The sequence below is a fragment of the Haliotis asinina genome, chromosome 7 (assembly GCF_037392515.1).
Source record: "Haliotis asinina isolate JCU_RB_2024 chromosome 7, JCU_Hal_asi_v2, whole genome shotgun sequence".
Taxonomy (NCBI): domain Eukaryota; kingdom Metazoa; phylum Mollusca; class Gastropoda; order Lepetellida; family Haliotidae; genus Haliotis; species Haliotis asinina.
In genome coordinates this window covers 44,376,308-44,402,647 of record NC_090286.1, presented here as the reverse complement: position 1 = coordinate 44,402,647, position 26,340 = coordinate 44,376,308, and the positions used below count along the sequence as shown (strand labels likewise).

Here is a 26,340-nt window from a genome sequence, read left to right as displayed (position 1 = left end):
CAAAAGATTCATACTACCCCCCAAAATTGATAACATGAATATGACAACACACAAGCTCACTTGTACATAATATACATGACTTGTAGGTGAAAATAGATGATAACAAGATACAATGATAAGCATGCAGGGATACCTGTTTGACTGGTCTGTATGTGTGGATGTGACCATGGTGGCCATTAATAGCTATGAAAATGGATGTTATGAATAAGTGTCGAGAAAGTGTTTTTACAAAAGAAATTTGATTTATTTCAGTCTACTTCTCAAGTCCTAATGTAAAAGATGACGGTATGAAAAATGTGTCTACAGCTAATTTAGAATATATGCTTTTTAGTCTGCAGTTTCATTTTTCACAGGACTAAATAGATATGTGTAGTTGTATATGTAAAGCCTCATGAATATGTGAAGGTTCATGAATATGTGAAGGTTCATGAATATGTAAAGCCTCATGAATATGTGAAGGTTCATGAATATGTATATAGCTGAATCATGGTTGGAATCCAAGGTTGTGCGTTATTGCATTACAGTTATTCTTGTGCTCATCCTCAAGGCTTTGACATGCCATTCCTGGTACTTCATCATGCATTAAGCTGACATGATGTAACCTTACTCAAATACCATAAAGAAATGAATTAGGTATGCCTCTCTGAAACTTTACAACAGAATATTTTATGCTAGCTCAGATGTTTTATGCTTTTTCTGTCATATTTGCTATTTACATTTTCATCATAATACATTGGTTCTCTTTTTTTTGTTATTTGATATTTTTTCAGGTCTTGACATTATCGCCCATACAAACAGACATATTTTTTTTATAAATTTTATTCCTTATTTACTTGATTGGCTTGAGTATTGATTTTTTTTCAACTAGATTAGATATCACACGAATCACAACAAAAATATCACCGTGGGGGTAAGCTTTCTATTCTGTACATATACATTATTTCAGCTCAGTTTCAAACTGTGTAGATAAATGAGAGATATGGAACTCTATGAAATCCGGATTTTTCCAAGATTTATCGTATTCAAAATCAAGTACTGTAGAAATGTTGCAAATACCAGTAAACAAAGTTTACCCCAAAGCACCTATCTTTTTTATGTAATCACACGAATCAGTTGATACCTTATGGAGGATGCGCCCAATTTTGATGACATATTTCAGACATTTTTGTGTTAATTCCAGTTTATGTGTCAGGCTTAAATGCAAAAGAAGAAGAAGGTGATATGGCACATTTTTTTTTCACTAGTTTTAGAAGTGATAAGTACTGAAATAACTACTTATAATAAATACTTAAATCTTAATGTTAATAGATATTTTGTTTTGAATTTGTTTAGTTATGGTTTATTATTTCTCAACATATCACACTATTCATGTTGAGTGTTATATGAATTTTCCTCAGGTGAAAACATATTTGTTTCATGTAAAAATATGCCATCTAACAATCATATGCACACGTTTTCTTTTCCCATATGTTAAAAGTAGGAAGATAAATTTGATGTTTAATAAATTTGATATTTTTCTTTTATTTTGAAGACGAGAATGATCGATCTCTACAAAAATATCAACCAGGGGGTAAGATTGGTTTCAGTGTGACTTCACAGAGTATACATTCAGCTTCTTTAATGATCTAACATGGCTTACATGTGTGACCTCACATTACTAAAACAATCATTTGTGAAAAATAGAATGTCATCAGGTGAACGTAGATGCTACTGATTGCGACAAACAAGTAAATACTCCATAGAAAGATGAAAATACTTTTAGAATGGGCTCCGATTCCAGATTCAGAGATGTAATGAACCAGGTCAGAATTTGTCTTGTGCACACCATGCTTGTCGTAAGAGGCGACCAGCAGGATAGGGTGGTTATAAGGATCACTGACTTGGTTGACACATGTCATTGTAACCTAGTTGTCTAGATCGCTGTTGATCGCTGGATTGTCTGGTCCAGACTTGATTATTCAAAGACCGCTGCCATGTAGCTAAAATATTTTTGAGAGCGGCCTTAACTAACAAACATGCAACAAGCAAACAAACAAAACTTATTCACAGTGTAATGTCCTATTGTGCTGTTCATACCTCTAAGTTGAATCGTAAGCTGTAAATATGGACGTTTCTTGAATGGATACAGTTTGAAAAAGTGTATATTTCTGTCAGTTTGTAAATGTTTGTGATGTCATACAGAAAATATTGTCTTGATTTCAGTCTTATCAAGTGCTCTTGTTAAAGAAGGAACCTACGGTATGGGAGACAAATAACCTAGATAGAAATCTAACATTTGTAACTGATCTGTTTTATATCAACCAAGGAAAGGTATGAGGGCCATTTTGGGAATGGCAGAAGTAAATGCAACATATTTTCTGATGTCTAAAATGTCAGAAGTATTTGGTTAGATGTTTCATCTTAAACCAGAATTATATGTAATGTTAAATAAAAATAAATCTTACGGTTTCTAAAGAGTAAACAAATTGTTGATATGTTAAAAATATGTTTTTTTGTCAATTTAAAGATATCTCAGATGAATCAAACAAACAAAATGGGGGTAAGAATTTTGCTACCAAACTTAATCAAGCCAAATAGATTAACAATATAACCTTTTTAGTAAGCTGGATCCAGATGTTATATGGAGTTGTTAAAGAAAACCAACACAAGAACTGCTGTATTTCTTTGTCAGAATGTAGAAAATATTGTCCTTTGAATTATAGAGTTGTATCTCCAAGAAAGAACCCTAATTAATTCTTCTTGAAGATATATTTCAGTGCCACAGATTGGTTCTTAACTTACTTCTACCAAAGGTTAATGTGTTCATCATATCATATATACACATATCACTGACCATTTTGTTATTAATGTTATCTATTAGTGTCCTGAAACTTCTGTATCTTCATTGAAAACCAACAAGTATTTTTATTGTTTGTGTTTATTTTAAAGACAAAACTGATCATTCATCCAAAAAGCATTGGGGTAAGATAAATTGATTTTTGTCATAATTCAAATTCACTTTCTTCAGTGCATTTTAATAATGCATGTTTGTTTATGAACAATTCAAATGTTAAGTGAGGATTATGATTTTTTTTGTTTATTTTTAAGTGAGTTATATTTATACTTTGACCACTTTTATTTTTGATCTTAAAAAAAGTAGTTTTTTTATCTCTCATGTAGGTTTGGACTTTTATTTTTCCTTGATTTTCCTCATCAAGACAAGGACTAGAAGTTTAATCATTTAAAAACCAAATTGTACACCATTCATAGTTTCACACATCAAAAACATGCAGTTAGATATATTTTAATTATTATCTGGATTGGTAAATTCTCACAGAAATTGCACATACTAGTATATTACTTTTTTCACAGTAATTTTGAGGATTCATGAATCAAGGAAAAACGAAAATCTGACTTCTCATAGAAGGTAGTTCTAGCGCTAGTTAGATGTACAAAAATCAGATTTTTGAACTGCAGATGAAAGTGATCAGTCACCAGATATACACAAGCTGGATTGGGAAAATGATAAGCTTAGTCAGCATTTTTATCACTCAGTAAGCTGTTTTGAAATGATAAACATACTGATTCTATTATTTATGTAGAAATTAGCTTGCATTCTTAGCAAGTGCTAATGGACTATATATCTCGCTGAGGTAGTGATGTTACAGGGATGATGCCTGTCTGACAAGACCTTGAACTTTGAAGTCACTCTTGAAAGACATTTTTTGTATCAGCCTTGAAAATAGCCAAATGGTTTGATGACCTATTCTCGTCAATATTAATCTTACAACACAAATGTACCTACCAAGAATTTTGAAGTGTGATAGATCTGTGAGCCAGTGACTTGAAGAATTCATGACAGACTTAATCTTGTTGTTTTGTTGCTTGGGAAAAATATATCCTTCAGGGATATTTATGATGGTCATACTGCTTTTAAGTCTTATAGCTGCCATAGGTCTAACTACTTACAATATATAGAGTGCTGGACGTCTTAAATATTATGATATTGAAAAACTAATAACCCTGTTTAAATAGCTTTCAATGGTAAAATACCTTGAATATCAATGTCTAATATCTGTGAGTACACTGCCTTTTATCATATCATGCACTGATACCAAAGAAAACTTTGATGGACATTTATGATGCAAAATGGTAAGACACCCTCAAGATTTTCTAGTAGATGTTCACACTTCTGTTAACTGAGGTTTAAATGAATCAGTGTTATAGAAATATTTGGATTGGCTGGCAAGGTGTAAAACCTGTGTTTTACATGTATTTTCATATTTATATTTGAAGATGAAATGAATGAATCCTCAAGAAAGAATCATCGTGGTAAGATGTGTTTAAACTTAACTGCATTTGTCACAAAGTGATTACTATTATTGTGATTTGCTGGGTGATTTCTTTTTTCATCAAATTAGGTGAATTATTTTCATAGAAAGTGAACATTAAATTTTAAAAAAAAATTTAAACATTAAATGTGAAAAGTATCTTATGTTAATTTATGAAACAGAAAACTGTAAGTTTGAATGTCTTGTCACTTTCAAGATGACCCGGATGAATCTTCAAATGCTCGTAAAGGAAGGGGTAAGATAATTTTATGAATCTAAATACTGACAATTAGATAAATCTACTAACCAGTCATTCCCAAGAATATATCAGAAGTATTGTACTGTAACTATACATTTCTTTTGATGTTGTGTATATCATCAGAAATACCCTCAAGAAATGCTTGAAAACTGGGATTTGTTTTGGCAAATACTATAAGATGATGATATGTTTCCAAGGTGATACTGAAGACTCTCTTAATGAACACTTCCTTCGGGGTAAGGATGGTTGAAGTCTGTGTGTAATAATGGTTTCAAATGCCCTTGTTTACTATTGTTTTGTATTTTGTTGTGAACTCTGGTAATAAATTTCAGTGATACCATAACCTTCAGGAAATGTATGAGAACCACAGTGCACTCTGTCAAATTCAGACCAGCTTAATTTTGCTAGGAAATGATCTGAACTTGTTTCTTTGACCAGTTTGACAGCAGCCTACTGACCACAGTTTTCATGGTTTCATTATGATTTAAAAAAGACATGAGTTTTGTGGACCATTACACGAATATCTGTAGTTCAAGTAATGATTGATTGACAAATACCACATTAGAGTGATTGATTGTGTGTTGTCTAATAACATGGTTATTAATATTTAACATTCCTAATTTATCAATGTGTCAGTATTGCCTGGAAATAATGTGGCATTTTCCTGATGAAAGAAACAAAGAAAAACTGAAAAAACCACATACACAATTTGATCTTCTAAATTTGTCAAGGAGAAAGTGATTAAGTATTGCTGCAAGTGAGCTATAAAAACTTTTAGCCCTTTGTTTCAAGCTTATGGGATTATATGGACATCTCTGTCACTTTAAATTCTACTTACTGATTTGAGTTTGTAATACACTTAAGCAGTTGTGTATGAACTTATATCACTCTCTTGCATCATCATTGCTTATGTTCATTTGGTTGTTAAGTAAGTCAGTATCCTCATCCAATGAAGATCAGTGTTAGAATGATCTTCAGTAACCTATGCTGGTCATAAGCAGCAGAAACTAATGGACTCGGGTGGTCAGACTCATTGACTTGGATGACACACGTCCTCGTATCCTAGTTGTGTAGATCAACCCTCATGTATCACTGGATTGCCTGGTCCAGACTAAAACATGTCTGGAATGTTGCTTAGTGCAGCAATAAACAGCAAACAAACAAACAAACAAGCAGAATTACATTATTTACAGACCACCATCATATTGCTGAAATATTGCTGAGTGTGGCGTAAAACTCCTCATACAAACATTCATTACTTCTACTGCCCACAAATCTTTTGTTTGACTGAAGTTCTTGGAAGTTTACTGAGAAAATATTCACTTTATAAAGGCATTTATTTTGAAAGAACCTAGAACATACTTCATGTATAATTTTGAGGACATTACTGTTTTCTCACTTTGAAGATAAAAAAGATCGGTCATCTAAAAAACATCAACATTGGGGTGAGCTAACATAGTTTGATTTCATTTTGTTTGATTAGTTTGCTTGTAAACTAATTTTGTTCGCGGAAAGGTGTTTATGCTATGAAATTTTCGTTTTTTTAAATGAATGTTTGGTCATGCTAATTAAATTGTTAGATAAGAAGATTCTACATCTTTCATAGTTTTGCTAGCTGAAAAGTTAACAAAAAGTTGTTAGACAGTTTACAACAAAAGTTTCAAGTGTTGTGGCTAACAGACAAGTGATACTTACCTTTATGAGAAATACATTACCCACAACCACTTTAGAATATTTATTGCAAATGTTATTTCGTTCATTTCAAGATGACAGAAATGACTCGCCACACTCTCGCAGGCGTGGGGGTAAGAATGTTATATATGAATCATAAATATGAATCTTATATATGGATAAAACTTACCATTTGATAATTTTTCTATAAGATGACTATTTTTTCACTCTGCATTTAAAATAGTTATGAAACGTGTGTACTTCCTCATATTATACAAACATCTCTACAGCCATATTTATTAATCTTCTGTTTCGAGAAGAAGGCAATCTTCTAAGAAATATTTTTGACTGATGAGGCAGTGACTTACGTTTTCTTCATGGAAACGAGAAATAGAATAGCAGTCACCTTGCAAGAAAGATCCAAATATCCTGCTGTGAGACAGATTACAAGATTATTTGTATTCTTCATTTTAAGATGACACTTACCGACCATCAAATAAATATCAACATGGAGGTAAGAACCGACAATAGCTGGGACAACATATCAAGTTGATGTACTACTTTGAAAAAAAATCATCACAAATATAGTTGTATATTTTCATGCTTAAGTTGTTTCTAGTTGCAAGAAATAACCACATTTTTATTGTAAGCATTTTTCCAGGTTTAAATAGTTATTTAGAAGATAAAATATGGACTACCTTTTTGAAAATGTGTATAACTATATTAAACTTGCAGCTTTGTTTATATCTCATCTTTTTCTTATAATGTCTTATAATTACAATTTTGTTTACTTTGAAAGATCGGAGAGATCGGTCACCTGATAGACATCAGCAGGGGGGTAAGAAAAGTTAAAACATAATCATTTTTATTTCAAATAATATTTTTACTGGTTGATTGTCACATAAAATAAGGAATAGATACACTGGACTTTATAAAAACTAAGTGTTTTAGGCTTTTGACAACAAGAAGTTTATCACATGACATCTGACAATTACAATTTTGTTTACTTTGAAAGATCGGAGAGATCGGTCACCTGAGAGACTTCAGCGTGGGGGTGAGATAAGTTATCAGATAATCATTTGATTTGAAATGATATTTTTACTTGTTGACTGAAGCATAGAATAAGGCCTACCTACATTGAACTGTAAAAGTAAATGTTTTATCCATTTGAAGACAATATGCGGTTTATCAGTAAATAACGACTAGAATTAATACAAAATATACACTCTGAACCATTCAACTTTGTGACAAAGGTTGACAAAATGAGATATGAAGATCTTTATGATAAACAAGGATATAGATTGTCTGTGCTTTTGAACAGATACTTTAACAGATAATAAATTATACTTTATCTGCTGTTCAAGATGGAACTGATCGAACATCAAACTCAGATAAACGTGGTGGTAACGTATTTCATTATTGCCGTTACATTTACCTGGCTTCAACTATTAACATTTTCCTTTTCAGTTCTAACAAATCTCCTGTATGCTCAATAGACTAAGTATAACAGGTTGAACATGCTCTAATTCTGTGAATACTGGTAGCAACTTTGTGGTAAAGACTTTCCTGCCCATGAAATGAGTTCCTTCTGTGCCATTCTGTCTGCAGTTATTGGTAACATGATCTCAGAAGAAAGCATTCCACTTGGAGTGTACAGGGCAGTGTAACCCAAACATTGAACTATGCTTTTAGGATATACTACTCAAACTTTGGTAGGGATATTGTTCTATACTAGAGGGATCTATATACATTGGATCTATTTCGTCAAGGCAATGGACTGAATGGACAGATAAAGATGTGCAAACCGTACTGATTTCAAGTCCAGTTAAGGGAGGCTCAGTTGGAAAGCGTTTGCTCATTAATACTAAGGACTAGGTTTTATTCTCCATGATATTGAAACCCATTTTGGAGATTTCCCAACCATAATGGTGTGAGTGAGGGAGGGAGGGAGGAAGGGAGGGAGCGAGTATGGATTTATGCCTCTGTTAGCAGTATTCCATTTTGTCACGGCAGGGGACACCAGAAATTGGCTTTACACTCTGTTCCCATGTCGGGTTTCGAACCTGGGTCTTTGGTGAGACGAGAAAACCCTTTAACCACCAGACTACCCCATTGCCCCCAACTCATTACTGAAGTGGAAACACATAAGCGGAGTCCTTAAAGTTCATCCTCCACTTTGTTTGTACTCTATTCCTTGTCTTGTGTTGTAGATTTGAGTTTAAAGATTTTGGCATCATTCAACATATTGTACACTGTAATACAGGAAATCATGGAGTGTATTGATCACGCTTTGGGAAGATGCAAAGAAGAATATATCTTAAATAGTACAAGTATAGTACCAAAGTGGGTAAAAGTTCTTTTTATCATATACCTGATTTGATTTTTCGACATATATCTTAGTTTTGACAAAAGAAGCCTGTTTCAGATATTTCTGGTATTGTTGTTAGCTATATAATATCCTTATCAAAGGTTGAGTTGTATTCCAATGCATTATTCAATGCGTCTACCCCTGAGTATGCTTGTAGATGACATTGTTTATGTGTTACTACAGTACAGATGTTAGCTGCTCTAAACTTTACATCAGGTCAGTCTTTTCTTAATCTTTCATGTCCATTGTAAATGAATGGTTCTTAGATCTGTGTTTGTTGTCAGACAAATTTGACTCTTGAGAAGTATATTCGAGCTGACATAGATGGACGTAAAGGTCCTGAGTAAAATATGACTGAAGAGATTTTTTTATCTGTGGAGGCAGTCATCAGATTCTATCATGACCTGTAATTTGCACTTTTGATTTCAAGATGGGACAGATCGATCATCACGCACGCATCCACGAGGGGGTAAGACAATCCTCTGAATCTAGGCCTGATATATAGCCTTATCTTTATAATGTATTGTGGATGAAGGGGACATTGGCCTGTCTTCTTCCTATGATATCTAACTGTCCTCATATTGTCATTCCTTTGCTTCATATATCAAATGTACAGTCTTTTTCAAAGATGTTGAGAAATAATATACTCCTATGAGTGGGTTGGCTTTCTTTGAGTTTTGCATGAATTTATGTGTGGGATGTTTGACCTGATAAATTGTATATTGAAACATATATCCAGTTTTACGTTCTTATACCTTGGGTGGCACCGGTAGGGGTATGGTTAAAGCAGTCATTTGTCAGTCAAGTAGTCTCTTCTCTGGTGTTCCATTCTTGTGACTGGTGATATTGCCATGAAAAGTGGCCTGAGACTCCCTGACCCGCTCAGCATGTGCACCAAACACCATATGTTCATTGTTGAATAATGTTGTCAGACACCTGTGAGATTATTAGCCTCTTCAACATCATATGACTACATGCATGCTCTTTCTTTGATAATGCAAGAACAAAATACTGGTGGAAGCAAGATGTGTTTCACTTTGATGATAACATAATCAGCAAATGCTCCTTTTGGAGTGATTGCAAAGGGTACCTCTTCAGATTTACATCTTTGTTTATATACTGCTGTATACATGTTCTGGTATTTTGTTAAATAAAGCACTGCAGTCTCTTTGACAACATTGGTCTACATCTGACTATAATATACATCAATATACGCTTCATCTTTGATCATGGCATAACCCTACACATGTACTTTTTTCCTCTGATTATCACAAAGGTTGTTATTTCCTCTTTATGAGACAGCAGAAGGAATATATTCACTGTAACTAATTTTCGAATCTGCTAATGTCATATCTGTTTATGCCAGCATATGCATCTTCCATGATGACTGTTTAAAAAACGTGTTATCTAGTTCTGTGGGGAAAGATTCTTTGTGTAATATGCCATCTTTAATGTTGAATATTTTTGTAATTTAATTAGAGGCGAAAAAAAGAATCTGAATGTTTAAATTGCAGAACTGGCATTTCAGGGTCATTTATTTTCCTTAAATACACAAATAGAGTTTTAAGATTTTGTTTTGTTTTTTTTTCAATTTGAAGATGGGAAAGATCGGTCTTCACATGCTCGTCAACGTGGGGGTAAGATCTGCATAACTGCTCATGTATATAAACTCTGCTAAAATATCTTCGTTTGTAATAGCAAATTCTTTAAAAAACATCAACAAGTTACTTTGTGTAAATATATACTAATTATTTAAATGATAGATGAAAGGATGTTTAGTGACAGCCTTTCCTTTTCCAAATATGCGTATTTTGTGGTTTCACTGAATGACAGCAATATCTTTGATGACCATTTATATAGTATTTCAGATACATAATAACTTCAGTTTATATTTGCTAGGGATTTATGCAACTCTGCATTCATTTACATTTTGAAACATTTGCTGAGTGCTGTGGATCCAGAAAAAGACAAACGGTCAGACCAAGTATGCGAATGTTACTTTCCATTTTTTTACACATAATTGAATATGACTGTTTTCTTAATGTTCGGAGAAAACGTAGGTGACTTAGTCTAAGGCAGACAACTCTTCCTGTACTGTGGGTTAGTATTTGCCATACACTTTGTAGAGACCTTGATAAGAATAGTAAGTCTATCTTCTCATCAAATCATAGCACGAAGTCTTAAATATATCCTGTAGATGCCTGCTCTTGAAATAAAAGACCCCATCTCTGTCTTCCTCTCCCAATAGAATCTTACGTCATGTCACTTCTGAGTCGCTATTTCTAGAATATCTGAATGCAAATGTAGAATTAATGGCTCAGTTTAGCCATTAACAGGGTTCATTTAATGCATTAGGATTTTCAGCAACATCACCATTTTGCTTCTGTACGTGGGACATTATTGTTTTGCTAATAAAAGTGTTTTGATGAGCATTTGGGTGAATGAAAGAATGCAAGAACAGGTTGCTCACACCTTAGGGTGTATGAGATTTTCATTAGTAAATTAATTAGTGTGAAATATCATGCAACTTACATGCTTTTATGATAAGCTATGCCTTTAGTGCAAACAGCGTACAATGCTTGCAGTAAGGAATCCCAACTTTACCCTGGATAACGCAAGTTAGTCTTGACTATTGAAAGGCATAAACATAACACTAGTAAAATAACTTACATTGTTTAGCATTCATGAGAGATTCAATGTAAATGTGTAATGAATTTTATTTTTCATAATATGATGTGTATTCATGGCTGTCTCACTGTCACATAGATGATGTACATAGTCTTTCACCTTTTTGTCATATATCACTGAAGTTGATAGTTCATTAACTTGCCCACAGGGATTGAAAGGATTTCCACAAACCCAAATTGTATATTTTCCATATGTGCATCAGTGATCACTTACAGTTCTGAAACTTGATGTTATGCAATCATATTAGGACCAGTTTACTAGACTGTGAGATGTTAGTGTTTGTAAGTTAAGTTTTCAATGTTGATCCTTAGCAACATATACTAGTTGCAAGAGGAACCTTGATGGATCGGGTGATCCTGTTAAACTGTGACAAGGTCTTGACTATCAGTCAGACTGTTTTGACACTGCCATTATATCTGAGGCAACTACCCGTAACATGAAAGATGGATCACATTGTGACTTATAGCAGCAGCTAACATGACAGCTGAGCTAAGAATTTCAAACATACTTGGGCAAGGCTGGAAATTTTGCTGGTACAAAGAGTTACCTCCCTTGCCTTGGAAGGATGCCTCTCCCACTTCATTTCCAAGCTACCAAAAGAGGATGACAACGCAGTTGGTAGGCTTCTGTCTTCACTTGAACAAATATACAATATTTGATGTACATAAAGTCCAGAAAACATCACATCTGTCAGTGGTAATGCAGATACCATGAGCAGCTGGTTTGAAGAATTTACAATAATTGAAATGCCTTCAATCTCACAACATTGAAATATTTGGATTGCGACCTAACAACTGATTTATTGAAGCTGAACAGCTCAGATGTGGATTAAACTTGTTAGGTTTGTGGAAATTCTTTTTTCTCTTGAAAGTAGAAGGTATAGTACAGCACTTCACCAGTAGATATTAAGGAATCCCATGGACTTAAACATGATAGAATGCTAATTATAGTTCATTGATATGTTACAATTGACAATAATGCATGCTGCAATAGTTGATATGCTAGCAATTAACTGAAATGATTTCAGTGCATTTTGTAAAGTAACAATGATGTGTATTGTATGTTTTGCCGCTGACATGCAATGTAAATAATGTATTTTATTCACAGAATTCATTTTCAGTTACTTGTTGTGTTGTGCATGCAGCATGCATACTAATAACATATAGTTGCCCCGTTGATGCCATTAGTCAGTTCTGCTTACACTAACAACATTCCCAACCGCCTTCCTTTGCGTCTCCTGCTTTTGGAGGTCAGCTTGCATGATTGGTAGAACCTTACATCATCTTGTCATTGAGGTCTATACACAAACAGCGAAAGTGGTCAAGTGTTCTATGAGATAAGCTATATGCTTGGATACATATTCCTTGGAATTTGATAGTTCAGTCTGGTAGGGTAATGAGACAGTAGATTCGTAACTTTTCAGAAAAAATATTGGTGCCATTCTGGTTTCATCTGTGACAAATTTCAGTAAAATGGAATTTCTTTAAACAAAGTTCCAGCAATTAGAATCTATTAAAATGCATGTAAAAATGTTTTAATAATAATTGTAGCAAAGAAAATTAAAGGATATTAATGGTTTGGTCATCCATGCCATGGTGATTGGAATCTATGTGGAACGCATTCTACTCCTGTTTCTGTCACAACACTGTCCCTGGGAACAAGTCATCTTCAACGTTGTTGAAGTGCTTCATTTTGTATTTCATCCAGTATTAAGTTTTTGGTGCTTAGCTATTTCAAACTTGAAAACTGAGATTTGGCAGTACAAGGCTTATCATGCAAAAGATTTTGTTTCTCATTGATGGAGTCGGGCCCTGAACTTTGCATGTGTGGCAGATGAAGTAGCTTGGGAAAATCTCTGTGTGATTGATTGAGTTAGTAGGAAAATATTATTTATTGAGGATTTTGATTTGCAAAGTTTCATGATCTGGTCATACTGACCAGAAATATGTAAACATGATCATCAAAAGTATTAAACTAATTTTTACCACTGGCCAGTTCTCGTTGCTGTGTACAACATGATGATCGATGTAAGGGTAGATAGCTGTACTATTTTCCACAATACTCATTCAGTCTGTACTGCATTGTGCAGCAGGTGTAATGCAATCACACTACAGGTGCCTTTCAGTGATACTCACAACGTGCTCTCTGTTGCACTGTATTGTACAATTGCTGCAAGGCTCGTGTATGTGCACTGCATGTGCCCTGCATGAATACTGCATGTTATGCAGATTGTATGTGTATTGTGTGTACACTAAACTGTATATAATCACAGGTGTATCACTCGTGAGGCAATACTGTTGCACACAACTCTGTGTTATTGAGACAAATTTGTAAAGAAAACTTGATTATGTTGTATATCTTTATCAAAACTGGACAAAAAAAGTCTGAAATGACCAAAAACATTATAACAATTTTTGCATATTCCTTGAAATCTGAAACAAACATTTGTGTTCTTCTTACTATTTTGATGACAATAATGGCTAAAATTAAAAATGATATCTTTGCATGTGCAAAAGGTACATCAGAGATACTTGATGCCTTTTGAAGTGACAGATAATACTTCAAGTTTATATGTCAGATAAATATATTTTGAGTTTTTAGAAATATTGATCTTTTTGATAAATGGTAAATTCCTGGAATTGTACTTACCATTTGAGGATAAACAATATCAAGTTGTGGCATATAATAGTTGTCTCCCCTTGCAGACTTGTGTGACAGTAGTTTCCCCTTTCCCACCATGCGGGCGTTACACCATGTAGTGCTTGTAGCCTTGATCTTCACAGTCCAGGAAACAAGCCTATTTTTTTTCATCCTGTCTTACACAGGTGCGGCCGATCTCCAGACAGAAAAATATAGTCGCTCGAAGCGCGGCGGTGATAGGGTGTCCCCTTCTAGGCGATATACCCCAATCCCCAGACTTGACCCCTCCAGCCCCACTGGTAGTCGCGACCCCTCTCCTGAACGCACAGAGAGAGAACAGCAGTATAGGTCTAATTCTCGATCTCCTGATCGGAATTATAGTAAATATGATGATAGGAAAAACACTGATAGGTATGATGATCCCAGCAAAAGTAACAATGACCGTGATGATCCACATGATCAGCGTGATAATCGTTACAATTATGATAACCGCTATGACAATCGTGATGATAACTACAATGACCCAGATGCAGGCAATGACACAACAAGAGATAGGTTTGACCATGAATCCACCAATCACCGGCGTAACCATGGTTATAAGCAAGATGGTGGCGGGGAGACATATCGCAGGTTGTCTCCTGACCCTGAGAGTTCCGTACATAGTTACCCTGTTCTTCCACCAATAAATGACACCCCTCCTCGTTCAGCAGAACGTGGCCCTGGTAAGCAGGGCGAGAATAAAGACCGCTCCTCAGATCCCCGCTCAGCAACTTACACCACCAATACCAATACCGACTCGGGCATTGCAGACTCAGGTGTTAGTCCAGAGGACCAGTACAACAGAGGACGGGACAACTATGAAGACGAACTGGCAAGGTGAGGATCAAGGAGGTCCCTTGAGGCAATTCCTGTTTGTAATAAGCATCCATACCACATACTCTTACCCAGGTCAGATCAGGATTTAGGTTTTTGAAACTGTTAACTTGTCGTAAGAGGCTATGTTAAGTGGCCCGCAAAGGTCTGGGGTAGGATAGGCCTTCAGCAACCCGTACTTGCTATTAAAGGTGACTATGCTTGTCGTAAGAAGATTGGGTGGTCAGGCTCGGCGACTTGGTTGACAAATGTCATTCGTTCCCAATTGCACAGATCAATGCTTATATTGTTGATCACTGGATTGTCTGGTCTAGACTCGATTACTTACAGATCACGACCATATAGCCGGAATATTGGTGAGTTCGTAAAACTGTTAAGTATGGTTATGGAATGCTTGATCGTATTTCATTGTCACCTGGTCACAATAGGTGTGTCTTGTAGTATGAATCATCAATGTTTCTTCTGATCCCAAATCAGTTATTTACAGGCAGTCTAGCTGGAATGCTCGCATTGTATTATTCAACACACAAATACTTGTATTTGTGTATGCGACCAAGTTCACATAACGATTGTTTTGGACTTAGTTTGTATGAAGGGTAGACAAGTTAGCTACAGCTTATCGCAGTCAGAACCTGACTGCAGTAGTGTGTCATTGTATGTGTGTTTTCTCAAAGTGGAAATTCTTGTTATTTTACACTGTAGTCACTCCATGAGAAAATCTTTAATATCAAGCACACAATAAAGAGGCCTTTGCCCACGAGAACATACATGGAAGGGGGGTAACTCCTGGCATTACTACATTTCCTAATAGAGGTTAGGAATGGATGTGTGTTGTATGAGAGAGAAGTGATGATTGATGCTTATATGTTTCGGACATAGATTAAACAGCTCTGATTGTGTGAGAACTTGTCTCTCTGGTTCATTTGGCCCTGTCATCTAAGGTTCATTCGTAACTACTCGCCTCTTTCACGTGACTTAGGACACTCGTACCCTCTCATACTAAATTATTGCCAAGAATCATGGCAAACCAATCAAATTACACTCAGTGAAACACATTTTGAAGCATGGAAATGGTGTCACTGTCACACTTTGAAACTTAGCTAAACTATGCAAAGCACAATTTAAACATGAAGTTTGGGCTGAAGAATCAGCAGCTTTCAACATTGAAAGATGTTTACAAAGGGAACGACTGCATTGCTGTTTTACCCACAGGATATAGGATATTCTAGGAGCCATGTTTGGACATTCAGAGTTATCTTTCTTTAGCAATAGTTTTAAACTTCACGGCTAAACATCTGGCTTGACAGAATGACAGTTCTGAAAGATCTGAGGTACTGCAGTGTAAATTAGGGCATATATCATAAAGATAACTCCTCACTTTGGATATAACTGGCTGTTCTTAAGACTGACCATCTTTGTCTAATGATATTCCAGGAAGCGCCGGGATCTTGGACACAGGCTTGCCAATGAAAAGTTTGATATTTATGATGATGATGCCTTCCGGTTTGAAGACATGGAAGACCGGGACCAGATTGATCGGGACCGATGGGAACGTGATCGTGAGTACCGACGACGCTGGATTGAGGAAGAGAGGAGAAGACGAGAAGAAGAGCTGGAAGCAAGGAAGAAGAGACAAGAGGCTGGAGAGGAGGATGAGGATGATGATGAGAGGAAGAAGATGAAGAGATCAGAATCTGAAGAGGTGAGAGAAAAATATCAACTGATTATAAGTCAGTCATATTTCCTTTCGATAAATTGTTTTTATTTTCATTGTAGGAAATGTATGTACGTTTGCATTTAAAGAAAAGCAAGATTTATGGATGTAAATTTCTTTAGAATGAATAACATTATGTTTGGGGGCGTATGCTTACTTTTTCATCAGGTGATTGGCGTACACACCGCAGCATTAAGTTATTCACTAGAAAGAAGTTGACATTTATAAAACTTGCTTTTCTTATGCATTACACTTCCAAATGCCCTTGAAAGATTGAGTTTGTTGTTTGTTTAAGATGTTTGTTTCGCTCTGTAATGACTTTGTTCTTCACTAAAACCTTTCCTTTGTGTGAAACTTCAGCAACTGGTTAACCATCACACAGCACTGGAACTAATGCAGTAGTTTTCTCTTGTGTATTTTCCGAACTCCTTGAAAACCCATTTTCAACATTGTAGGAACTAGCCAGGTACCCTTCACCCCCAGAACTGAGAATGGACTCCCCCAGGGACACAGAGTCAGCCAGACAGAGGACAAGGCAAGAAAGTAAGTGATAGTTTGATAAGTTGTTGAATTATTCCTGTGTGCTCATTCAGTCCTCTACAAAGAGTAAGTCAGTGAGCATGGTTTTACTCCACTTTTATCAATATTCCACCAATACCATGCAAGAGGACACCAGTAATGGGCTTCAGACATTGTAGGGCGGTGGGGTAGCCTAGTAGTAAAAACGTTCAATTCTCCTTATGGGCACAATGTGTGAATCCCATTTCTGGTTTCCCAAGTTGTGACATTGCTGGAATATTGCTAAAAGCGGCATAAAATTAAACTCACTCACTCCCACATTGCACACATGTGAGGAATTGAACCATGATGACAATGAAAAGTTTATCCACTAGACTATCCCAGAGACCCCTCTGCAAGGAACAATGTATAAAGGTAATACTGACAATCACTTGGTGTTATTTGGGTAATATCACTCGTGCAGCATGAAATCTATTCTCCGTATGAGTTTTTGTGTTGATGTTTTGCTTAGAGACTGTTCAATGTTCCAGGGGACCGTCTGATGCAGGAACTAGAGAATGCTCGGGAAGGCAGGAAGCACACAGAGAAGGAGAGGGAAGAGCTAGTCAAGAAAGCCAAGATGCTGCAGAATAAGACGCAGAACAGGAGGAACCATGGTAGGGGGCAGCCATCTTTGTATCACAGTAGGGCTTGACAAGTAGCGGTGTTAAGTGCCAAAAACAATTTTCAGCTGAAAATGTGCCAGATACCATTAAAAAATTTCTGTTCTTTTATTTTGTTAAAACAGTGAAACATTTTTACAACAAGCCATTCAGACTGTTTCCAAATGATTATTAAAAATTGGCAGGCCACAACTCTTGTTGTAATGAAATCTTTTTCCTTCCATTAAAGTTAATGCCTATAAAGATTTTTGAGAAATTTGTTTAACAAAGAAGGACATTTATTTATTTAATTTTTGTTTAAGGCCATATGCAGCAATAGGGCAGTTGTGTCATGGCCATATGCAGCAATAGGGCAGTCAGTAAATAACTGAGTCAGGACCAAACAGTCCTCTCATTGATCGACATCTTGAGCGTTTGTCTACTCCATTAGGATACGATGAAGTTTCATCCTAGTCACCCAATCCTATTAGTCACATCTTTCAACAAGCATGGGCTCAGAAAGATCAGTTCTACTTGGATCTCCACATGGCACTGTCTATTCAAAACCCCCAAACCACCAATATATCCTCTACTGATACACTGCCTAGTTAGGATATTATTATATACCTTGCTGACTTGAGAGACTAATATTAATAGCATCCATTCACAGAAATCTCAGTTGTTCTCTGCCTCAAAGAAACTGTGTTAAGGGAGATAACTCTTGGGTGCTTGTTTTGTTTTTATTAGCCTGCTGCACTGACATTTTTCTTAACAGACACCACAGTGTAAAAATAGTGATAGAACAGATAACTGAAATTCCAATAAAATACCAGGTGTTCGTGAAAAGAGTTATCAGCCGTACCAGTAGCACCTGCATCTCATTTAGGTTTCATAAAAAAACATTTAAATATTCCAGTGAGTGTGAGTTTTAAAAACTCATTTAGATAGCATGGTATGGGATAGCACGGTGTTAGATTTTGACTAGCATCCTGTAAAATTTCTCTGATGTAAAATCTTTGTTAAAGAAAACAATTAAAACAATACACCATCTGTTATCTCGACTTTCAAATAAAAATTTAGTACATACAGCTGTTTGTAGTCACCTCTTGTCATTAGTCATTGTCTGTTCTGTTTTCAAACAGCTCGGGATATATGGAAAAAAAGATACTTTGAAGAGAAGAAAAAGACAGCCCCATTAGAGGAACAGACGAATCGTCTAAAGCATGAACTGGACAGCATCCATCGGAAACTCATGTCCGCACTGGAGGGGCCCAAGGAGAAGAACATCCGACTGGGTGAACCAAAACCATCTCTCAAGGTCAGTTATTCCCTGATGTCAGATAGCGGCATAGATATGTGACACTTTTTTTATAGATAACAACCTCCTTTGTTTGTAATGACATAATCTACACCTTGTCTCTTTGTGAATACTGATTAAGTGCATAGAAGCTATATGTGCACATGGGGTGGTGGGGTGACCCAGTGGTTAAAATATTCCCGGGTTCGATTCCCGACATGGGTAAAGTGTGTTAATCCCATTTCTGGTGCCCCTCCCCCTCCCCCCTCCAGTGATATTGCTGGAATATTGCTGAAAGGTGGCATAAAACTAAACTCACTCACTATATACACACACATGTACATAGTGTTATATATTTACAAGATAGGATTCTTCTATGAAGATAACAATATAATGAAGCAAAACACAATATATAATGAATAAATATAGCATTAGAAAGGTAATGAATTAATGGGAGAGAAACCAGTGACATATAATTTGGACCTGAAGAGCCAAAATTATCCAGGAAAGTGGGTATTTTCAAGAGAAAACATAGAGATATCAAATATTATTTCTTGCAAACCGAATTTTCTATGTGTAGCTCACTGACTATAACTTTACTTGTTTCAATTTGTTCCCAGAAACCAACCCAAGCAGGCCATGTCCGAGGGTAATTAGTTCCTGTCATGCATGTTGTCAATAACCTTTCACTCAAGTGTTTGTTTCATGCACTTCAGAATAACTACATAATCCAGTGCACTAAACTGCAACATGAAATTGAAGACCTTCGACGTCGAGTGGAAAATGCCAAAATGAAACTTACTGCCGAGATGAAGGTAAGGAAGTTAATGTAGAAACTAACTTAGAAGTACACAATTACTAATCAGTGCACACCAATACTGGTACATTTCACTTGGATTAGAGGCTTAAGCTTTAAGTGTCAATGTCGTATGTCCTGTCTGATATATATAACAAATTGTTGTGATTAATCTTTCATCTGATTTTAGTGGCGATAAGATTTTTTTCAATTTGATAATGTTGTTGTGAATATTGTAAAGATTTTTAATAAATATTTTGGTTGAAATCAAAAAGGTTATGATTTGGGTATTGGGAAAGGCAGTTGCCATTGGCCATATTGCACATTTTAATGAAAAATGGCCCATTAAAATTTTGAAGGTTTTCACTATTGATACAAAGGCAGTGACCTATTCTAAATTCAGAAAATGGCTATGATCCTGAAAATGGCCTTTTGTCAAAAGTTATATTGGGTAGAAATTTTAAAAAACAACAATTGTTGTTACATCCGAAAGTCTCAGTAGCTTGCACAATGTTTTATAGTAATAATCTTGATCTGTAGTCACCTTTATTGTAGATTCTAACGCTTCTTGACAGAATGTGATTAATTAAGTCAATTCTTATGAAAAATCTAAAGTAAATAGAAAGTGTAGTGAGATTAATGTGTAGAAAAGACATTATAGTCAGTTAATGTTTAGTTATATTTTTATTTCCATAATCCTTTGTTTTCTTTCTTTGCCTAGGTAAACATATTTATTAGCATGGCAAGAATTCCTGCAAAAGCAACGCCTACAGTAACGCCATATTAGGTAGAAATAGGAGGTACTACTGCTAATTTGTATTTCTTTGAGCATAGTGGTTAATCATGTAAGGGATGCCAAACTCATGGGATCAGATTCTTGTTTAAAAAATGTGAAAAAGCAAAAAACTGATATTTTGATACAAATGCATAGAGCTTGAAATATTTTTGAATGATGTATTTTTTTTATAAGGTGTATTTTAAACATTTATATTTGTGAAAACATGCATATTTTGTGATTTATACAAGTAAGTATTTGATTCTGATCCTCTGATGGGGTATATACTTGAAGGCTAGAGCTTGAGAGACACTATAATGCTGCCTCGTTGTTGCTAGTTGGTGGTTTGTAAACTTGTGTGGTAAATAGGAAAAAATCTTGCTTTTGTCTTGGTTTATGCTATCTATTGATTTATCATAAGTTTCCTTACCAGGAAATTAATATTAACATATGAAAGTATACATTTCATTCTTGCTACATAATCTCAATTTATCCAAAGTTTGAAAGTTGAATAAGTGCTGTTAATCTTAGAAGTAGTACTTAACTACTACTGTAACTTATATTAGGATATTAATAAATAATGTGTATTAATATCCAGTTGTTCAAAATAATCCTTAACACTAAAATCATTTACTAATGTAGATTGCAGAGACTAGATGATAAACTCAAATAGTGTGATGTGTACAGTCATTACTACACTCATGTAAGTCACCCTAACAACATCCATTATATTTTAACTGATTAGGCATAAGATCTAGATAATACTGCTTAATGTGGTAGCCTTCATAATGATACTTATTGAAAAAAAGCTTTTCTCGTTTTTGTTGCTTATTGTGAATATTGACTGGGCATAGCTGTAGCATATTAAGTACAAATAATGACAAATTCTATAATGTATACATGCTGTTATATTTGATGTAATAATTAATGGTTATTTGAAAAAAAATGTGATGAATTTAATTGATGTTTGTTTATCATATATGAATAATGAATGTCTAACGTAAACACTACGGTTACTAATAAACATATCACCTATATGTGTATTTAATCAGCTGTTACTGTAATCTCCGTTATATATATTGGTTGTATGTTTTTAAGTACTAACTGCATGTCTTCCCACTTCAGCAGCGTAAGAAGGTGTGTCCTTACGCCTCGATGTTTGACCTTGTACAGACATATGTACCTGCGCCTCCACCCGCTCACCGCCAGATAATGTGACTGTCTGCCTCACTCCCACTCGTCTCGTAGCTCTACCTCTGTCGCCTGTAATACGTCAAGGCAAACTGCTTCAAATCACCCCATCATTTATATATAATGCAACTTTTCAAAAAATAAATTTATTTATTTATTTATTTATTTATTTATTTATTTATTTATTTATTTATTTATTTATTTATTTATTTATTTATTTATTTATTTAGGGCATCTGATCAAATAGTGTTATTTTTTCAAATATGAATTTAGTCTTTAGGTATCCCTTTTTCAAAAACAACTTTATGTAAGGGAGATAATTTACAGACTTCTGAAACAGTAAAGTTACTAAGGGTTATGGGTCAGCTCTTCATGTTTGGTGATGGCTTTTTCTTGGGTTTTAGATCAACATCACTTTATTATTTACTTTTGGCAGTTCCTGTGAATTAATTCCAGATAAATGTAATCTGGTAATACAGAATTCTAACATCTTTTGAAAATGATATAACATTTGTTTGCTTAAATATATTGATTAACTTTTATATTTCCTGCCAAATTATGCCAACCATTTATTAGATGGATGTCAAAATTGCTTTTGAGAGAGTGTTGGAGATTCTATGCACTGGAATGGTTCACTAATATATTTCACCCATCACCCACAAAATATATATGCACTTTTTGTTCACACTAATTTCCCAGTTTCACCTGAATGAGCTTACATGGATTGTGTCCTCCGTTTAGATATATTATATACATGTTTACGTGAATGCATTTTCAAAATTGTGTTTGTGTTACAAACATGGAACTAATGAAACCCCTTCTGTTAAAGAGCACCAAGGGGTTCATTTTTCAAAATACTTTCTGTTGTTAAAACTGTTACCATGATGACATCCTGACCAGACCGTTTGCCGTTTTGCAGCTTCGAACCCAGGCCGATGCAGAGTTACGAGTAGTGAGAAGTGAGGCGTTGCAAAGTAAGATCAAACATAGGGGCCATGCCTTCAGCCAAATATATTAATTTACAGCTTCGTAACCAAGCTGAAGCAGAGTTACGGGCCCTGCGAGCAGAACTTACACAGAAGAAAATCAACTTGACCTTGACCCGGAACCAACACCTTGCAGCCTTGAACCCTTCGGGAGAAGTGCCCTCAAGTCCACGCTCAGTTATTGCACCGCAGTCTTAGGGATACAAATTCCATTGTGTAGTAATTTATTTACTGTTATTTATTCATATGACTCTACAGCACAGTATTCTTTGTCTATTCAAGAATGGGAATATATTTAAAGTATATAACTAGGAATAAAGTGTATTTATATTTGATATGACAAATTTTGCAAATGGTGTGGAAATGTAATTGAGAATGATCATTTGTGATAAATTGTAGATTAAAAGATTTTTTTCAAAATTGTCAAACCGTGAAGTTTATTGTAGTGAATATATGTTGTAAAGTGTGTAGTTCTGAAGAAACATTATACAGTATTTCAAAAAGTGTTTGTATTCAGTATTGAATAGATGAATGTTAATGGCCATAGTATGTGTAATGCTGATTTCATGGTGTCAACTGCAGTATTGAAATGTCATTTATAACACTATCTGAAGGTTTTGTTTAAGCTGCACATCATTTCCATCTTTCCTGTGCCTTATGCTAGGGCAAGTGCTTCTATTCAATCTGTTTTCATATGCATTCATACATTTAGTGACACACACTGAAAAAAGTACAGAATGTAAATTGTACTTTACATGTACAAATTGTATAGAATTGTTTGTCATGGATGTATATTTTGTAAATACTGTTGAAACATTCTGTAACAGCGAAACCAAACTTTTCATATGTGCGACATTCAAATGCAAACCTTGTAACAAGCTGTCATAAAATTTTGAATTATTTTCATAAATTTGTATTAAAATAAATAGTGATATGAAAGGGTTTGAAATACTGCTTACCAACATGATTTAAAGAGCATGCCTGTCATGATAATATCACTGTATGATATATTTTCATAATGGACTAAACTGCTGAGTCAACTCAGAGTCAAATGAGAAATAGGCTTTACTTTCATATTTCATTTTCATTTAATAATTGTTTCTTAATGGCATATGAAATCAAATGTATATCTCACTTATATGTTTCTGTGGCTGAAATCTACATGCATAGTCGTATATTTCGTAGTTGTATTACAAATTAGTCATATATTTTGTAGTTGTATTACGAATTATAATACTGACAGGTTTCAGTGATATCTGTAAGTTGTAAAGAGATTCTCAAAGCTCATTTTCTTGCTCTTATATTTTTGGACATGTCTCTTTAGTGTTCCTATACTAGTATTTGCCTGTAATCTCCCCTAACTACCCTGTAAATACATGTATTTTATTTACAAAAGAACTGAAGTGCCAGTTTCATATATTTACAGTGTTCATTCACAATTTAAGTTAAGCTTAAGTAAAGTTTTAAGATTGTCTTTATTTACCATATTGTAAATCTGTTTCCATGTGTATATTTCTACTTGTCCCTTTTAACAATTTTTTCTACTAATTATTTGCTTATTACATGCCAATAGCGTTATAAGAAATGTTGCTTCAGTCATTAATTAAGGGAGACAGGTGCTTAATTGTTTGATTGTTATGATTGTGGTGTTAGTTTCTCAATTGTCAACCACATTGTTCTAATAACCACATGTGTAACATTTTTGTAACACTCTGCACATTTTCTGACCTGTTAGTGGATTTGTTGTGTATAATTCGTTGTGTGGAGTTATGGCCCTTTTCTGTGCCTGGATGTAATGGTGATTTACATGAATCCACAATTACACTGTTAATAATCCTTGTGCTGTCAGAGCAAACCTATACTTTTGGATTTTATTAAAGCAGTAAATGTCCACAAACTGCTTCAGGTTTGATTTCATTCTGTATGAACCTGCGTATAACAAGAATGCTTTTTATAGTGCTATCAAATCTGGAATACTCTCTCTTGAAGAAGTCAAATACAGGGAAATATGCTGATTATGTCTGACAAAAGGAATTTGAGTGTTGATATTGGAGTTTAGATCTGATGCATCCCTGATCTCGAAGGAGTCCTATAACAAATAGTTTATGGTTCCATTGCTGATCCCTTACCAACATCTTACCAAGGACTCACTTATAATGTTCAGACTCTAATCTTGTAGAATTAATGATCTCAAATAAATTGATTTTTCAATCATGTAACTGTATTTATTTCTTAGAATTATTTTCTTGAGTTTTAGGAATTTCACAGCATTTTATATTAATAGTGTTTGTCTGATGTGATATTTCAAGTAATGAGTATGTTTGTTCTATTAAGCACACATTACCTCTTCCAGTGAATTCCTGTTACTGAAGTCATAAAGTCATATTTAATTATGATATGACTTTATTATTAGTCATAACCCCTCAGTGTTATTGTATATTGTTAATGACTTTTCATATCTAAATATCTGGTTAATCAAGATGTACATCTTTTCTCTTTCTTAAAAGCATATTTTGTTTTAATATTTTCTTCTTCCCTGAACTTTATGTTACAGATCAGTTGAAGAAGGCACTTATTAGTATTGTCAAATGTGCCTTTATATACAATCTGATTATGAATATATTGTTATACAGATCTTCTTCTTGTACAGAATTTTGCAGAGCGTGAAATGTTTATAGCAGCTACGTTTAGCTGATTATATTATTCCGTCCACTGTGACTTCATCAAAAGCATCATTGTGATATTTATGGTATCTAGTTTGTCAGTTTCTACACCTTTTAAACAAGTACCATTCACATGTTTTATGTTAAGTATTTACCTTTGTTTACACTGCACTCTAAACATTTCTAAAATCAACTAGTAGATGATATGTATCAACCTTTGTGTCCGTAACACCACTCGAATCCGTCCACAAAAGTGGTTGTGTGGATTTGTCATTGAAGCATTGACATATATTTCAAGTTAGTTCCGCATTGTTGCACACACTGTTTTAAAGTTATTTGGAAAAAGGAATATTTCTTAGTGATATGAATTTCTGATGCATCTTTTATTGTAGTGTATCATCATCATATATCAGTGTATAGTAGTTTATGTTAATATTCTCTACTACCTATGAACTATGGCGAGATCACTGTAATGTTTTGTATCTTCCTAGCAGCAGATTCTATTAAACAAAGAACACTCTTTACATTTATATGTCTCTGTTTTATTTTCAATCCAATATATCTTTCGGCTAAAGAATTGTTGCTTGAATTTTTTTAAAAATATTAACCCTGAAAATATAAAAATATTTACAGCTGCACAGGAATAAGTGGGCATATGTAATTAAAAGAATCAAGAAGATTGAAAAAGCTTACTGTACGGGCATCGTATTAGTTTGCCATACACACCCTGAAACACATATATCCAAGGCTTACGAGCTCATGCAAGTATAGAATATGTGGCAAGTTTAGATTTCCACAGTTTCAGGAAAATGAAGAAAGTCTGGTCTCCTTTTCCTTTTATTTACCTTTTATGATGACTTTTTTCAGTGCATTTCATGATTTTTTTATGAGAATCTTTATGGGTAAAATATGTTCATTTCAGAGACAAAAAAAAAGATGCTTGTCTCAG

The 26,340-nt window shown here is 34.6% G+C and overlaps 1 protein-coding gene across 1 annotated transcript in view; it reads left to right on the top strand.

The window, feature by feature from the left end:
* Positions 1-25,915, top strand: part of LOC137290973 (uncharacterized protein DDB_G0283697-like) — a 55,974-nt gene extending 30,059 nt beyond the window's left edge. Inside the window, exons 24-44 of the mRNA XM_067822205.1 lie at positions 1,181-1,221; positions 1,534-1,570; positions 2,203-2,238; positions 2,507-2,539; positions 2,929-2,961; positions 4,276-4,311; positions 5,976-6,014; positions 6,336-6,374; positions 6,716-6,754; positions 7,040-7,078; positions 7,256-7,294; positions 7,605-7,643; positions 9,039-9,077; positions 10,207-10,245; positions 14,122-14,812; positions 16,244-16,511; positions 16,979-17,066; positions 17,573-17,698; positions 18,826-19,001; positions 19,697-19,795; positions 22,768-25,915. Coding sequence (XP_067678306.1) covers positions 1,181-1,221; positions 1,534-1,570; positions 2,203-2,238; positions 2,507-2,539; positions 2,929-2,961; positions 4,276-4,311; positions 5,976-6,014; positions 6,336-6,374; positions 6,716-6,754; positions 7,040-7,078; positions 7,256-7,294; positions 7,605-7,643; positions 9,039-9,077; positions 10,207-10,245; positions 14,122-14,812; positions 16,244-16,511; positions 16,979-17,066; positions 17,573-17,698; positions 18,826-19,001; positions 19,697-19,795; positions 22,768-22,926 — 2,135 coding nt within the window. The 3' untranslated portion in view covers positions 22,927-25,915. The remainder of the gene's footprint in view (positions 1-1,180; positions 1,222-1,533; positions 1,571-2,202; positions 2,239-2,506; positions 2,540-2,928; positions 2,962-4,275; positions 4,312-5,975; positions 6,015-6,335; positions 6,375-6,715; positions 6,755-7,039; positions 7,079-7,255; positions 7,295-7,604; positions 7,644-9,038; positions 9,078-10,206; positions 10,246-14,121; positions 14,813-16,243; positions 16,512-16,978; positions 17,067-17,572; positions 17,699-18,825; positions 19,002-19,696; positions 19,796-22,767) is intronic.
* The last annotated feature ends 425 nt before the right edge of the window (positions 25,916-26,340 follow it).